At 31.3% G+C, this 17,988-nt stretch overlaps 1 protein-coding gene across 5 annotated transcripts in view; it reads right to left on the reverse strand.

Moving 5' to 3' along the window:
* Nucleotides 1–453: 453 nt before the first annotated feature.
* LOC123008988 (zinc finger protein rotund-like) overlaps nucleotides 454–17,988 on the reverse strand; it is a 103,591-nt gene continuing 86,056 nt past the window's right edge. For 4 of the 5 annotated variants that reach the window (XM_044405067.1, XM_044405068.1, XM_044405063.1 and 1 more), the window contains 3 exons: nucleotides 3,955–4,190; nucleotides 3,611–3,900; nucleotides 454–1,418 (listed from right to left, as the gene is read on the reverse strand). In XM_044405067.1, coding sequence (XP_044261002.1) covers nucleotides 925–1,418; nucleotides 3,611–3,900; nucleotides 3,955–4,190 — 1,020 coding nt within the window. In that variant the 3' untranslated portion in view covers nucleotides 454–924. The remainder of the gene's footprint in view (nucleotides 1,419–3,610; nucleotides 3,901–3,954; nucleotides 4,191–17,988) is intronic. The other variant, XM_044405064.1, reaches the window with a different exon arrangement.

Raw genomic sequence — 17,988 nt, forward strand, 5'->3', positions numbered from 1 at the left:
AAAAATGTAATTACTCCTAAACGTGCTGAGAAAAGTCCTAGTTATTCCTCTTGTGCGCAAAACGAAACAACTAAAGACCTCCAACGAAATTTAACGTAAAAATCAACAATCAATTCGTTGTGTTGTTGTATTGTGTGTCATTAAAATCTGAAAAGAGAGTTTTAGTGTTTTTCCTTTACAACGACGACATTTATCTTATGCAGAAAAGACATTTATTAAAGTCGGAATGTAAAATCGGTATCGAGTGGCCGCGACGCGCGTCACGGCCACTCGAAACAGACTCTAAAGTGCTTAAGTTAAGGATCGGAACCTTCATATTGCATTTACCTACTTTCCATAAAAATTTCTTGTTATTTACAAATTGACTAATGTTTATTAACCTTTCAGTACGAAAAATTATCACAGTTATATAAACATTCAGTTGAAAAATCGGCAAAATAAAAAAGAAAAAAGTAACTAATTGTAATTTTTATTAATAAAGTATATAACAAAAACCGATAATTTTTTAAATATAAATACAACATTATTTCTGATCACAAGCTACTTACAAAAGAAAAAAAGCCTAATTAGGGGATAATTTCGTAAGTTAAAGCTTTCTTCACTTGAAACTTAACAGAGGTCGTAACGTAACGTTAACATAACGTAATTGCATTTCTTTACAAACAACAATGTAACCGTCCCTAAACAAAAATCTCATAAACTTAAACGATTGCGTTGCTGTTTTCGCCCTTATAAGAAAAACTGGAAAAAAATTAAAAATAAATTATATTATTACAAATATATTGAGCTATGCCGGGGGCGGAGCCCCCCGGCCCAGTGAAATAAACCTATGTCTTCTGTACAAAGTATTCACAAATTGTCTTTTTTTATTAATTCAGCCAACTATTGCCTCCGATCACAGTCATATCCCGGGGGTCCCGCCCCCTACTTGTCCTTGAGCCCCCCCAGGATGGAGTGCTCCATGAGGCCGGCGTTGGGCTGATGCGCGTAATTACGGATCTGGTGGAGGGAGATCAACTGGTTGGGGAAGCCGTTGGAGGGCTGGCTCTTGGGCAGGTCGAGGCTGTTCTGCTTCTGGAAGCTGATGGCGTCGTAGATGTAGGGCCTATTGGGGGCCAACTGGTGGTGGTTGAGGTTCAAATGACCCGACATTGAGTTGATGGGGGTGAAGGCCGAGTTGGTGGTGGATTTCGATATCGATGCGTCGTAGCTGTTCGATAAATTGGCGTTGGGGGTACCAGGGGGCGCAGGCGGGTTCTGCAATTGTTGCCGGATTATCACGAGGTCTTCGTTCTGCTCCAGGATCTGGCGAGGGATGTCAGACGGGTACTCGTGCATGTTCTCGGCGCTGTCGGGGCTCACTTTCGGCCAGTAGGGGTGCTCCAAGCCTCGGTGGTTCAAACCTGGAAACAGTTGATCTAATTAGAGTCAACCGTCCCTATCACTGAGCTGATTGCGAGTACTGAATTTCGAAAAATTTGGCCCAAAAACAACAAAAATTTTAATCAATGTTAGTATGTATGCAACCAATTATACAAAAATTTGTAGTTTGTCCCAAAAAATGAGGTTTTTTTTTGGTTTAAATTTCCTTTGTGTGTTTCTTGATCCAATTACATGATTTTAGCCAAAAACCTTAAGTTTTGGGCAAGTAACACGAAAATCAAAATTTGAGATGTTATAAAACGCATAAAAATAGGTTTTTTTACTTTGCCAATGTATTTTGAAAAAATATGGATGAAGCTTATTATTATATACAGGTTGTATCACAAATACGTGTGTTAATTTTAACATGTAACATCTCGATAAATAATACATTTTTTCTATTTGTAATGTTTCAATTAAAGCTTTCAAATTTGATTTAAAATTTGGAAAAGATAAGATATAAAAACCCGCTTATGGGTATTAAATTAAAAATTCCGAAATATTTTCGTTGTGATAGAAACTACATTAAAAAACTGCATTGTTGTGATTATCTATGTGCATTGAGCGGCTCGTTTACACAAAATTATGAAAGAAAACAATATAAACAATTTAATAAGTATTTTGCAAAATGTTATATAGAAAAGTTGTTTTACTTGTTAAGTTCTTTCACGTGTTAAAATTAACACACGTATTTTTGATACACCCTGTACAATTTAAAAATATTTTTTAATTAACAATAACTTCATTTTTTAATATCAATAACATGTATTCAAAAAATATGAATAAACACATTTTTAGATGTACCTTTTTTTTTTAATATTTTTGTTTTCAAAAATAAAAAAATAATAAAAATTAAAATGCTATAAAAATGTATTTTGGGATAAAATCTTGTTGTGTTTTTGAATTATGAAATTTTCTTTCTTCAAAACAGCAACTTATATGAAATTTTTTTCTATAAAAATTGAAGAAAATGTGGACAGACACATTTTTCCAATACTTTAACATTCATCAATTAGTTTTTTCAAATAATAAATAATTTAATCAAAAAACGTTTGGTTCAATTTTTTTGTTGACAATTTCAAAAATATTGCGATTCTTTAATATATTGTTTTAGTCATAAAAGGAACACAAAACCTACACACTTTTATCCTAATATCAAGAAATAGAATAAAATACAGAGTACTCCTCTACCAAAGAATTTGTTTTTATACAGGGTATTAAAAAAAGATTGTAAAATATTTCAGGAGGTATAGTATAAATCAAAATAAATAAAAAAGTCTTAATAAACATAGGTCTGCAAAGTAACGGTTTCGGAGATATCAAAAATTATTCAATTATTTATTTGTAATTTGTTCAAACAAAAAAGAGAAGCTTTTAGTAAAAATTCTAAAAATTTCACATTCGATATCACCGAAACCGTTACTTGCTTGTTTATTTTGGTCCATATTATTACCTCCTTAAATATTTACAATCCTTTTTTAAAACACTGTATAATGATTTTAAAAATAAATGTTAATGAATTATTGGAAATTATGTATTGTATTTAGAACAATTTATTAATGACGGTAATGGTTTTTTTTTTATTTAATTTCCATAGAAACACTAGTTTCAGAAGATCTCAGGGTATACACTTTGCAGGTCTCTCAAAAAAAAAATTATCAATCATTTTTAAAAAGTCTGTCCTGAAACTTGTATGAGGACCTAGTAAAAATATAAGTCTTTACATATTTTTTTGAGAATTTTAAAAACCTGCGTAATTGTTTATTGTTTTGTTGAACAATACTTTTTTGAATTATTTGGTAAAAACAAGCTTTTAGAAAACAAGCATTACCACATCCGTAAAGTACATAGTTGTATCTATTATTTAAGAAAAATCATTTCAATATGTTGATTTGTTCTTAGGAGGTACTTAATTTTGTATATCCCTGTTTTTTCAATATACATTGAAAAAATAAAAAACCGTAAAATGTGTGTCACCTATTTTTACGCGTTACATAATATCTCAAAATTACTACGTATGCAACCAATTATACAAAAACATGCAGTTTGTCCCAAAAAAATAATTATTTTTTGACATATCTGCATTAAATTTGGTGTGTGGGTTACTCCAGCCGACCAGATGGTCTGAGCCAAAAATCATAAGTTTTGGGCCAATAACAAAAAAGATAATAATGATGTTAATATTCACCTAGTGCGGGCCCTATGGGGGGTCTTTTGTCCGTTCTTTCTGCGTGTTTTTGCATGTGTTTGCTGAGATAAGTCTCTTGCGTATAGCTCTTGCCACAATACTGACATATGTGCGTTTTTAAATGCTTGCTCTCCTTATGTTTGGGAATGTGTTCGAGTAAGGACGGCTCGTCGCTGAAGCACTTGTAGCACGAATTGCATTTGTACGGTTTGTCCGTTTGATGACACCTCGAATGCGACTGTAAGTTGCTCAGCTGCGAGAACGCCTTCTGACAACCTGGATGTCGACATCTGAAAAAAATCGCAGGTTTCAAATGTGGTAAACTGTCACTTTTTGACACTCACTTGTAGGGTTTATCGCCCGTATGCGTACGAATGTGTTGTTGCAAATGGCTGAGTTGTGTGAACTTCCTTTGGCAGATTTCGCATCGGTAGGGTTTAATACCTAAGTGAATCCTAGTGTGCTGCGATAAATAGGAACTGTTGGCGAACGCCTTACAACACTGGGAACACTTGTACGGTTTGGCTTCGCGCATGTGAGCTTGAGTGTGCAATTGCAATTCGGCCTTTGACCCGAAAACCTGAAAAAAAACACCACAATTAATCAAACTTCCAGACTACACCTCGTAATGCAAAAAACTTTCAATCCATCCCTCGTATACTCACACCCGTTCATCAGATACTATCACTCGCCGCCGCTGTTTCACTTTTATTTGTGTTTGATTAACACCCGCCGTTCACGAGATGTTTTTACTTTCGTTGCCTTTTATACAATGTTATATTTAATCGAGTCGGCGACGTTTGCGTGTCGACAGACGATTAAAGTGATGATCACGTGACTCACCCATTAATTATGCGATTATTAAAAACCGTTCGTGATATTCATAGTCATTTTTAAAAAAGAAGTTTCCTATTGTGAAATCGCTTTTCCGGAACGACGCCGACAATGTGCGAAGCTTAACGGTCACGTGACCGAACCGAAATAACTTCAAATATGAAATATGCAATGATAAAAGGCGATTTTTCAGTCGCTTGTCAAAATCAAGAGGGTCACGTGACCGTTCTATGCTCTTTAAATGTCAGATTACAAAAATTCATATTTACGTCAAAAATAATAGTCACGTAAAAATATGAAAAATTTATTAATAACAAGATCAAATACGTAGCCAACAAAACACGTCAAGCGACCATTCACTCAGTGATAAGATTCGATGAACGTTTCATTAGTTTTTTCGGTACCTAAAATGCGTTCATTAAATATTATCACTTGTAATTACCATACCAGGTGAATAAAAAGTATAGAACCAAACGATTTTTGCTTAAACTATTTATTTTTTGGAAAAACTAATTGATGAATGGTAAAGTACTATAAAAATATGACGTTTTATCAAGAATAATAATTTTCAATTTTTTTTCTTGAGTTCTGCGAAAAAATAATTTTTTTTAAATGGTCAGCCACTATAAAATCACCTTTATCGTAAAGGTGATCTAAGAATTACATCTATTTACTTTATATTTAATATTCATCAAATTTTCTTTTTATAAAAGTTGACATTTTACAAAAAAAAAATCGCAAAAAACGCAAAAAAACAAAACGAAATTTCATTCTCAAAATACAATGACATTTTTATATTATTTTCATTTATATTAATTATTATTTTCTGGAAACAAACAATTTTCAACAAGTTGCTTGGCTCCAAACTTTATTTTCATCCTGTATGTATTTCATCTCATTTGTGATGCAATAAAATTTTAGAAACCACGTATTTGATAACAAAATACAAAAAAAACAGTAAAAAAAACGTAAAAAAATAGTTCACAAATTATAATTCCTGCAATCAAATGACAAATTTAATTTTGTTATCTAGTAGGCTTGAAACTGTATTTCTCTATAATTAGTAGTTTTGAAAAAAATATTTGAAAAATCGTTCAGAAAATATTTTTTCTGCTTTTTCATTATTAAAACATAATTATTAATAGTTGGAATACAAATTATTTAATTTGAATCAAGAAATAGTAATTTAACTAATCAAAAGTCACGTCAAAAAGAAATATGAAAATATTTAGAGAAAAATTGTTCATAAATAATTTGCTCCTTTTATTGTAAAATATGGCAATAAACATCATAAAATATCGTTTTTAATTAGTAATTTTGCAAAAATAATTATTTCCAATTAAAATTCTCTTAATTTAAAGTAATTTAAATAAAAAAAGTGAAAATTCCGATGATAGCGCAAAAAATTGTTCTTTAAAAACTGATTTAACGAAAAAAAACTCTATTTTTGCGCCTATGTGTTTATACTTTTACCATACAATATTGACATATACCAAATTTTTTTCTTTCTTATCTTTTTCAGTACTTTAGCATTTTCTAGAGAGATCATCGCATTCAACATTTTGCAAAGCGTCTTGATTATTTTGTTCATTTACTTGCTAATTAAGTGTTGCTCTTTACTCTCGATCTCAATACGTTTGCGGATAAAATAGTATATGTTATTTGGAGTAAAAGTGAGTTTACTTGCCTCACTACGTTCGGCTTCGCCACATAACTTTTACTCCTACTAACATAATGTAAGTAAGAGGATTATTAAAGAAATCAAGTTGACTTAATCTGAAATAGAAAACTAAAAAATAAAATGCAAAGACCCGATGAACGTGCAAGTGTTAAAAAATTGGTTCATCCGATATAACCACTTGTGGCAAAAATGTATTTTTCATTGTAAAAGAATAACCATAGACAACTAAGCCCCAGTTTTTGTCCAAATTAATCCTGATATATATCAAAAACAGTTCATCAGATAATATCACTTGTGCTAAAAACGCATTTTCACTTGAGAACGCGTCAGTTTTTTCATTGGAAAAGTGACGAAAGCCACAATCCCAAGCCGACTTTTCGCACGATACAATCATGTGAAAAGCCCACCGAAAACAGAAATTTTTTTCAGTGGTTGCCATTTGTCACGGTCAAAGCTCGATTACTTCACGAATTCTTTACGAAATTGTGACCCTGAGTGTAATTCAGCGCCTACTATACTTCCGTAAACAGCACTTTCAGAGCACTTAATTACTTTTTCGAAAAGATCCGTTGGATATTTCGACGCGTCATTCTTCTCGGTAAAAATTGAACGGAAGTATTCAATGACCAATCGACAATATTATTACATTTTTTTTTGTATTTGAAATGGAATAATAATAAATAAATTCTAATTTAATTTATCGTTCCGCTCTCGTGCGCGTTAATGACACAAATTTCATCGTCGCTTAGTGCAAACTAATTACACGGGCCGTAAAACTAGTCAAGTCGGGGAATTTTTCATCGACACTTATTACTATTATTATTATCATTACGTACTGCGCGGGTCGCTGAACAAAGACCAGTCCTCGACCTTCAAAATTCAATAGCAATGGTCATGTTCAATGTTTAACACCTACTGGTGTGTATTGGAAAGTAAAAAAAAATTGCGACACGCACATGGCGAGGATATGCATCCAGGAGGCCTTGACGCTGGCCGTCTGGATTGAGGGACTCGGTGATGTAATCGAAAGAGGATAACCTCGAAGGAGACGTTTGATGGACAGCTGGGAGAAAGAAATAGTTTTGGGTTTTGTGTGTGTGTGTAAGCGGTGCCCCAGGCGAGGAACCGGACCACTGGAGTGATTAGGCGAACACGAAGCCGAGATGTGGAATGAGATCTCGAAGGAGAATGGTTCAATTTTTTAAAACTTAAATGTTAAAATTGCTATGTTTGAAAGTTATTGCAGTTTTGTAACCATATTGACAGTTCAGAAAACAAGTTTTTAATACTTTTAAAGTTATTGAGTAATGTGTTTGAAAGTTTTAAAAGTTATCGTTGACATTAAAATAATAGCTATACTTTAAAGTTACAGCTTTTCTTTGAAGTCTAAATATTTCAGAATCAACTGAAACTTGCTTTGAGATTTAGAGACAAATTTAAAACTGTTTGAGAATCAAAACTGATTGAAAGTTACTCCAGTTTTATAATCAAATTGACATTTAAGAGTTATAGTTGACATTTGTTAAAGTTACAGCTCTTCTTCCAGGAATAATCATTTCAAAGTCAATTGAAACTTGGTTTGCGACTTAGGATAGGAGATTTGAGAGTTAAATTTGGCAAATGTAAAAGTTACTAGTTTAAAAGTTAACACAAAAAATTCCAAATAGATAGTTGCAGACGTAACTTTTGGTAAAAGTTAATGTAACTAAAAGTCGCTTCCAGCTGTTTGTAACCAATTTTGGGTTGAAAACATAAATTTACAACTACATAAGTTTAGACGGTTAATTGTAAAACAATTTGAAAGTTAGAACAAGAGTGAAATGTAAAATTTGGAAGTTAAAAATTTTAATATTGACACTAAACGCAAAGAAAGAAAGAAAAGTAAACAAAAATAATAATTCTCTGCGAGATAACAAAGATATTTTAAAACGTTACCAGAAATCAAAAATTTGTTTTTTGATAGTTTTATAACAGTTAATACAATGTGGCGGACAATTTTAAGAGTTATTTCCTTGTTTAGCAACCAAAACTATTTAAGAAATTCAAAGTTTATAGTGTACATTTTTTGAGAGTTTCTTAAAGTGTAACTTTTGGCCGCTGTTTTTCTATCTAAAAATATTGAAAGTTTATAAAAAATCAACTTTCAAAGTTAAGGAAAGGTAACAAATTTTAATAAAGTTGAACAGGAAAAAAATAATAATTATTAATCTGGACATAACCTTTAAACAAAAAAGTTAACTACAAAAAATATACAGGGTGAATATAAAGTATGGAACCAAGCGTTTTTTTTAAATCATTTGTCTTCAAAAAATAATAATTAATATAAATTAACGTAATATAAAAAATTAGATCGTATTTTGAGAACAAAATTTTGAGTTATGCGATTTTTTTTTGGTCAAAATTGCAATTTATAAAAAAAAATTTTTAAATTAAATATGAAGTAGATGGTTGTAATCCTTAGATCATAACCATTACGAGAAAAATAGTTTTATAGTGGGTTGCTATTTAAAAAAATTAAATTTTTTGTAGAACTCAAAAACAAAAAAAAATTCGAAAAATTTTTTTCTTGATAAAACATCACATCTTTAAAGTACTTTATCGTTCATCAATTAGTTTTTCCAAAAAATTAATAGTTAAGTAAAAAACGTTTGTTTCCATACTTTTTATCCACCTGGTATATCAGAACAAAAGTGAGAATTAAAATTGATTTTTCCATTTCAAATGTAACTTTTAATGTTATAAAACTACGATTTTATTAACAGTTAATACCAGTGTCACTGACAGTTTTAAAAGTAATTTCTTTTTTTCACAACCAAACCCATTTCAGAAGTTCAAAATTTATAGTGTATATTTTGATTTTGATTTTGTATATATATTGCTTTCCTATCTAAAAATATTGGAAGTTACTAAAAATAAATTCTCAATGCTAATAAACAGTGACATAACACAAAGTAACGATTTTATTGCAGTTGAACAAAAGAAATAATTTTTGAAAGTTAACAATTTTTAATCTGTATGTAACCTTTAAATAAAAAAAGTTAACTACAAAAAATACAGAAAAAAAAGAATTTAAATTGATTTTGTCCCTTATGTAACTTTTAAGTTAAAAGGCTACAATTTTAATACTTTATATGCAGTAAGACTAAATTTCTGTAGGCTAATGATTTAATCTAGACATTATTTTTAAACAAAACATAAAACTTGTTTTTATAACCAAAAATAGTTTACTTGAAAACTCATAATAAAAGTTACGACTTGTTAGAATTTGTGATATTTGAAAATTGAAAAGTGATTTTAAGCTTAACATTGCAAAAAAAAAGTAATAAAGTGGTGTAAATTAACTGCTTGTTCTTAAGGAATAAGTAATTTAAAAGTATTTAATTTTTTTAGTTATACAGAGTGGTTATAAATGATTTTCATCTAGCCAGCTTTGGAATTTTTTTGCATGTAAGTTTATTTGTGCCGCTCTACTTTTTTGAAAGCTCTAGTTCTGTCATTAGTGTCACTTATTAATTAATATAAAATTGTTGTTAATTAAACGTTTATTGTTTCAACTAATTTCCAATAATAATTGATAAGAATGTATACTTTGGAAGAAAACAAGTTTATAATTGAAGTCTATTTTCGAAGTGGACGCTTATTAAACGGCGTTTTTTTAATTTTGAGTTAAAACAAGTAGGTACCCCTATTTTCGTAAAGCGGCATGTTTTATTTTACATGGAAAATTCAAAGCTGGCTAGATGAAAATCATTTATAACCACTTTGTATTTTAAACACTAATAAGTATTTTAAACCAAAAATAGCTTAAAAGTTAACTGTTAACACACAATCAAACAAACAAATTTCTAGCGTAAATTCCTTTGTTTTATAAGTTATTTCTTTCAGTTAAATAATTGCTTAAAAGTTATTTTATAACAAAGTAAAAATGTTTGAAAGTTACCAAGGTTTGAAAGTTATTTGAGTTATATGCGTAACCAAAAATAGAAATCGTTAAAAGAAACGTATTTGTGAGTTACCACCAATATCAAAAGTTCATTTTAAGAGTTAGAAAGGAGTAATAAAAGTTTGAAGGTTTACGTGATAATGCGAGAGCAATTTTCAGTTAATAACGAGGAATTATGTCTGTGTCAGCGGGAAAAGTTCGAAATGACACAACAGCGAGCCTGATTTCTGGGTAAAACTGACCACAACTATTATAATTTGATCTGAAGTATGAATAAATTTCAAAATTGTTGCGGTTTGCCAAACAGGTAGACAAAATGTCGAAAGATTTTTTGATAAAAATAAAAGTCGTAAAATTTATTTCAAACATTTACATAATCAAAGAAATAAAATTAATTAACGGAAAGTTTCGAAAAAATGCAACACTGTGCGAAAAATCCCTAAAATCCCTGACCCTGAGTGATTTCCGGCAGTCCTGCCAACCTCTCACGATTTCGGCACGGCCGCCTCGAATAAATCAACGATCGATGCAAGAGGAGGAGAACAAGGAACTAGTTTCGAGTTCTATCGTGGCTAGGTCACCCGTCAGTCCTCTTTCCAAGGTCACCGGTTTGCCGAAATAATCAAGTCGGCGACGGGAGGCCCCCGAAAACCAGTGGCGTACGATAATTAGCCCGAGTTTACACCGACCAACCCCCAGTATTACCAACTACTTTAACTGCAATCAATTTAAAATTTATAACCAGTCGATTATTGACTGTTTTATAAAGTAGGTACTGTAATTAATTCGAAATTGATTGTGTTGGAATAGTTTAGACTACCTTGAAGTAGGTGGTTATATAACACGAGCCGAAAACAAGTTGCATATGCAAAAATTAATTTTTCGGTGCAAAGATTCGGGAATTTATAATTAGTCGGATCAAGGTTGGTCGGTTTTAATTAATTCGATTTTTCGAAATTGGTCGAGTGTGAAGGGGATTTTCGGTGACGTTGAAGCTAATTTCGGAAAATCACAATCACGTGAAACGTTCACTTAATTAATTAATTAAAAATCTAAGTTGTAATTGTGGTTATCAATCGGTTATCTCGGAAGATTCGCAGAGATCAGCGGTTCTTTCAAGAGATAGCACTGTTTTAATGCGATGACTAATTCATTATTTATTTATATTTAGAATTAAGCGAGATTTATTGAAATTATTTTTAACGACGTTGAAAGAATCGTTTATTTCTTCTTGCCCAAATAAAACAACCCAGAAAGGCATTTTTTTTTACTTTTCAATTCTACAAAAAATAAACTTTGAAAAATATCCACTAAAAACTAAATGCTTCGAATTAATTCCTCTTCACAATACATTTAACAAATCTGAAAAATTTTTCAAATATTCAAGATTACAGATTTTTTATTCCACCGTTTTGAAAGTAAATAGAAAAAGAATTTTCGTCCTAAATTCAAAATGATTGATTAAAATGATCGAACTTTTAAATCTAAAAAATCGATAAAATCTTATTCATTTTTAAACATTTTGTGTAAATGGCCGATTTTTTTAAAACTCTTGAATTCTTTTCACAATACAGGTAAGTATACAGGGTGTGTCAGAACTTGCGCCCCAGAGAAAAATTTCAAGTAAGATACCTACCAGGAACATGACAAAAAATGTTTAAAAAATCGTAGCTGTCAAAAATTTTGACATTTAATTTTTGACATTTGACATTTTTTTATGTCTATTTAATGATACTGATAATTTTGTATATGTTTTTTTTATAATTATCTAGTAAACGTGCCAATAGAAGCCACAAATAATATTAAACAGAGTTAGAATTTAGGATACAGCTTCCTTGTTTCCTCTTTTAATAGCTTATAGCAAAAAAAAAACTTGAAAAATTATTTTAACAATAGAAATAAATAGAATCAAAGTGCAAAATTTAAGCTTCCATAACGTCGAAATTTTTATAGATAATTTTTTTCTTATTTTTTTTCAAGTTCCATTTTTTTAAACATCTTGTTCATGTACCTTATTTTTCTTTGGGGCGTACCCTGTATTAGAGAAGCACCTAAAAATCATAGTCATTTTTGAATTACTAACAAAATTAGTCGAAAACTCTGATAGTCCTCCATTTTGAATGTAAAAAAAAAATAAATTTGGTCCATTTGCAGCCATTCTTAAACTAAAAAACTTTTATTCCACCATTTTGAATATAATAGAAGAGAGAAGTTTGATCCCATGTTCAAATTCAAACTAGTTGATAAAAATATTGAAATTCCCAGAAATTTAGTAAAATTGTCAAAAATTTCTCGCCAAAATTTGTTTCAAAAGTTGAAAATTATAAAAATTTTGCTTTACAATACTTAAAAAACGTAGGTCCGTAACAATATTGTAAAAAAATCAAAATTATTATAAGATATTAGGCCGCCATTTTAATTATAACAGAATTCTTTTTAATTCCTTTCACAATACTTATCTTTAAAAGCTCAAAGATACTGCCAAATTATCAACAAAATTTTGTCAAAAATACTATTAGTCTTTCATTTTGAATATAAAATAGGTAAATTTAGTCCAAGTTCAAATTTGCAACCATTTTAAGATTTAAAAACTTTTATTCCGCCAACAGAAAACAGAAGTTTGGTTCCATGTTCAAACTCAAACTGATGGTTGATAAAAAGGACGAAATTCTCAGAAATTTCTCGGGTAAAATGTTTCAAAAGTTGAAACTTATATAAAAATTTTGCTTAAAATACCTAAAAAAACATAGATCCTTAACAATATTGTAAAAAAAAACAAAATTATTATAAGGTATTAGGCCACTTTGATTATAACAGAATTTTTCACAGTACTTATCATTGAAAAGCTTCTGAAAGCTTACAGGTATCTCCAAATTAACAGAAATTATTCAAAAATACTGTTAGTCCTCCATTTTGAATGTAAAAAAACCTATGTATAAATGCATTTTGAAATTTATACATAAAATAAACTTTTATTTCATGCACATTTTGAATGTACCTAATAGAAAGTAGAAATTAAAATGGTTAATATAAAATGTCAAAAAAGGTCTGAAATTGAGTAAACATATTGCCAAAAGTGGTTTCAACAATTGAAACAAAAATTTTGCTTCAAAATGCCATAAAAATCAACATTATTAGCTATTAGATCGTCATTTTGATTATAACAGAAGCAAATAATTTGTTGATCAACGTGTTGAAATTGTTTATCGCTTTTCTCATCAATAAAATTCTTTAATTAATAAAAACAAAATTAAATCAAAAATCGGAGGAAAACTTTTTCAGTGACAAAAAAGCGGGAAATTTAAATTTAGCAAAATAAAACGTAATAAAACCGGTGTTTAATAACAATTCTTTGTGCTAAAAACAGTTTTTTACGAAATTGTGGTCACCTACATATTATTAAAAATAGTCCAGACCAAACAATAACCAAGAAAAAAATTCGAACGTGTGTTATTTAATAACGGAAAAATAAATAACAAAAAGCTAATTCAAGTGTTTCACTTTCCGAATTCTTGAACCGTAACCGATTCTTAACAAAACATTTTATTTTTAATAATAAATCGATCAAGTTTTTCCACACACAAACACGCCAGTCCTGACCTGTACCACTTCCTCGTCGCTTTCCCCCGATCTAATTAATCGTAATTCACCGAAATTCGCCACACTTAAACCCAATTATGAAACAGTTCATTGGCTGATCGCCGATGCATAAATCGAATTAAATCCAATTAATTGTAATTTCGCACGTGTGTATCTACGTTTGGAAAAATGGTGGTTTTTCAAGGCCACCCCTCGGGCCAAATTCCCCCCCAATAAGGACCTGTGCCAAGCCGACTGTGAAATAACTCGATCGACCTTCCTCAACAATTATCTTCACGGTTTCGTTGCTGTTTTTTCGACGATTAACCGAAACCGTGTCAGAGGCGTACGTGCGAGACGAAGGTGACGTACGCCACTGGATATCGCACACTAGATGGCGCTAGATGTATCATCGTCGTAGTCGCAGCCGCCTACGCATTTATCGGCCCGTTATTACATAAAGCGATAAAAGGACTTGACCTTCGGATGTTTGCAATTAATAATCACCCTGTCTGGAGTTGTGTTATCGCAGGAGGCTGTGATAGAGGAGTGATGGGTCCGAGTTGGCCGTCGATTTATTCAGTTTGAGGAATTAATTGAGTGGAAATAATAATTGTTTTGTTTTAAATGGACGACTATTAGCCGCCTTTTTAATAACGCGTAATTACTATCGAACTGTCAATTAATGTGTAATTGGCCAAAACGCGATTTTGTAACGAATTAAGCGACTGTCAGGGGCGCAAACACAACAAAAAAATAATTGCATTTCGCTAATCTTGACAATTTATGCACGGATGGCCGCAGTGACACATTCAAGTTACCAACACCCAAAACTTTAACTTTTTAAAGTTACCAATAAAAGTTTATTTTTTACCGCCCAAAAATTGCTTGTATAACTCATCAGATAATAGTTATTTTTGAGTAAGAAAAATAACTATCTAAATTGTAGAAAAAAAAAACTGTCGTTTTGAAAGTTAGAATAAGCAAAAAAAAATTAACTTCCTTTGAGAGTTAACACACTTTTGTAACTAAACATATGTAGTTTACAATTCAGACAAAGATAGTTCAAAAGTTAACAACACAAATTATTTTAACTTAAACATGGTTACATTATTACAAGTTACTGCTTTTTCGTTTGAAAATTAACTCCAACAAGAATTTTCAATTCTGAAAGCTAAAATAATTACTATTGAAAATAATCTTTTTTAAAATTAATAATTAACTTTTAAGTATTTGGATGTTAAAAAGTGCATTTTACTCAGAAAAAATAAAAATTGAAATACAAAAAACGACGCATTTGAGAGTTCTTGCAATAAAAAAACGTTAATTTTTTAAAAGTTAATTGCAAAAAAATAATTGCATTCCGCTAATCTTATAATTTATGCACGAATGGCCGCAGTGACACAGTTTACCAACACCCAAAACCTTAGCAGTTTAAAGTTACCAATAAAAGTTTAATAAAATTTAAAAGTTTATTTTTCACCACCCATCAAAAATCGCTGGATAACTCAGATAAGAGTTATTTTTGATAGTTAAATAGACATGACAGACAAAATTGTGGAAAAAAATTGTAGAGGTTTTGAAAGTTATAACAAAAAATCTTAACGCCCTTTAAGAGTTAACACGCTTGTAACTGAAACTAGTATGCAGTTTACAGACAAAAATAGTTTGAAAGTTAACAAAAACATAAATTAAACATAGTTAAAAGTTACTACTGCGTTCAAAAATTAACTGCAACAAGAATTTTCAATTCTGAAAGCTAAAATAATTACTATTGTACTATTACTATTATTAATAACTAACTTTTAAGTATTTGAATGTTAAATTTAAGTTCATTTGTATAAAAATTTGAGAATTCTTGCAATAAAAAAACGTCATTTTTTTAAAGTTAACTGCAACGCGTTTTAGAATAAATAGGAGTTGATAATTAAACAAATAGCTTTACGAGGTATTTGTAATTCAAAAAAAATATTCTAAAAATAGTGAAAAAGAAAAAAAAACATCATACATATGTCCGATGTGTTTGAGAGCTAATAAAATCCAATCCTAATAGTTTAAGATTTAAGTTCTATTACTTACTTGTTAAAATTATACTAATAACTTCGAGTGAACTTTAAGTTAAAAAAAGTTGCAAAAGTTACAAATCGTCCGTTTTGTAAGTTAATTCTGCTTTGCAACCAAAAACTGCTAAAATTCAGCCTCAATTTTTAAAAAATTAACGACAATTAAAACTGCGTTAAAGTTTAATTGTGCAGTGTTTCAAAATTATCAATGATTAAAAAGCCGAAAGTTATAAATCTGTAATAAATTAAAATAATTCAGATTTAAAAACTTGAGAATTATCAAGAATATGAAATACTAATTGTTAAAATTTAATAACCGAAATTGCTTAGAAATTAATGCAACATTTAATAAACTTGGAAGTTTTTATCTAAGTTGTAAGGTTTACCTTCTGCGAAAAATGTAAATTTTAAGAGTTACAAATTGTCTGTCTTAATGTGAATATGAAAAAGTGTTTTTACATAATTTTAATTTATGATTTAATATTGATAAAAGTTAACTAAAGACAATAACTTTAGACATATCGGTTTCAGAATACTACAAATACAACGGCAAGTAGATTAAAAACAGTCTATTTGGAAATAATAAAAAGTTTTTAAAGTTACTACATATGAATAATAAAATATTTAAAAGTTACTTACAAATCGTCCGTTTTCTAGAGTTAACAGTAACTTTGAAATTAAAAATTTCGGGACGCTAAAGACAGAGACCTGTAACTTGTTTTGTCTTTTTTTTTTAAATTCTCTAACTTTCAATAGTTTGAATTTAATTTCTTTAGAAACTGACAATGCCAATAACTTGCTTTAATGATAGTTACACTTCAGTTAGTGAGTTTACAAAAAACACGTAACATGTAATAATAATGTGTATTTAATTTTCACGACCGATATTGGATTAAAAGTTTGAGAGTTACGAAATGGTTTAATAACTTTATCATAGACGCAAAAAAATGATCATTTTCACAACCACTTAGTGCGCTTCACCGACTCATAATAAATTAATCAAAAGAAAAAAAAAGTATCACCCAAAACCAGTAAAAATCCCCGAAACCGTCAAGTTTTTCATTGTTTTCGTGAAATTGCAATCCGAATCAATCGCCATTTCCTTAATCTTGAACTCGTAATTCATTTTAGAAAAGACGTTTACCTTGACGGCTATTACAAAGCCGTCAGTTAAAAAAATCGACAAAACTAATCAATAACCACGTCACTGATCACTCTTCGCCACCGCTCCCCCAGCTACCTTTTCCTCTTGGAAATTCTCCCCGACTGAGATCGGCGTGGGAGGCGTCGACGGCGTCGTGCCCCGATCCTCGTCCGTCCTCCCTTCCATCGACCTTGAACTCTCCGACCTGAGATTCTCCAGGTGCGCCTTGTACTCCCTGTACTTGAGGTCCTCGTGCCGCATATCCACTTGGGGTTCGCGCAGCCGTTCGTAGCCGCGCTCCAGGTTGTTCCTGTCCATCAGCGGCCGCTCCTGCAGGTGGTTGAGGTCGAGGTTCATCCGTTCCTGCATGAGACTGAGGTTGAGGTCCATGGGGCGCTCGCCGAGCCGGTCCCCCAGCGACCTCAACGTGTCGATGGACCTCTGCAGGTGCGACGAGTAGTTCTGGTTGTCCAAGAGCATCGGCGACGGTTGGTGGAAGTCCAACCCGCCGGTGCGGTACTCCAATCGGCCCTCCATCGACCACTTTGATTTAATTCAATTTTTTCTACTCCGATCACTGCTCACTAGATCGGTCCCGTTGAAAAAATAAATGACAACCGCGAAAAAAAAAGAAAAAAACGAGCGCTCCGAATGGTAGCAAAAACTATACTAACACACACTACATTAGAAAAAGTCTGGCCGCGTCTCAGTCAGCATCCAACATCGCGGTGTGCTGTGAGACTGAAAGTGGTGGGGGGCTGGCGACGCCGGAGTGGGGATAAGTGTTACGTAACAACATAATAAACGAAACAAGTGAGCGTCTGTGCGTCTCGTCTAAACCATCTCTGTGTAGGAGGCGGCGATTTTTTTCACAACTAAAACCTCCACCTCCCCCCTCGCAACGATTTCAGGGTGGCCCGGCCGTCTAGATTCACGTCTGAAATTAATCATTATCGATTCGTGATTGTCTTGAATGTTTGATGGCCGGGGGTGTATTGATTTTTACAAGGGGTGGCTTTTTGGCAAGGTCACGGTTTCTGGGTCATATCGATTTTTCGGAAATTATAATTTCAACAAATTGAGATTAATTACAATTCGCACCCGAGTCAAATGTTACACTAATTAATTAGTTAA

This window comes from Tribolium madens, unplaced genomic scaffold (genome assembly GCF_015345945.1).
Source record: "Tribolium madens isolate multiple individuals breed KSU strain unplaced genomic scaffold, Tmad_KSU_1.1 Scaffold_71;HRSCAF=194;Tcas5.2_LG6, whole genome shotgun sequence".
Lineage (NCBI taxonomy): Eukaryota > Metazoa > Arthropoda > Insecta > Coleoptera > Tenebrionidae > Tribolium > Tribolium madens.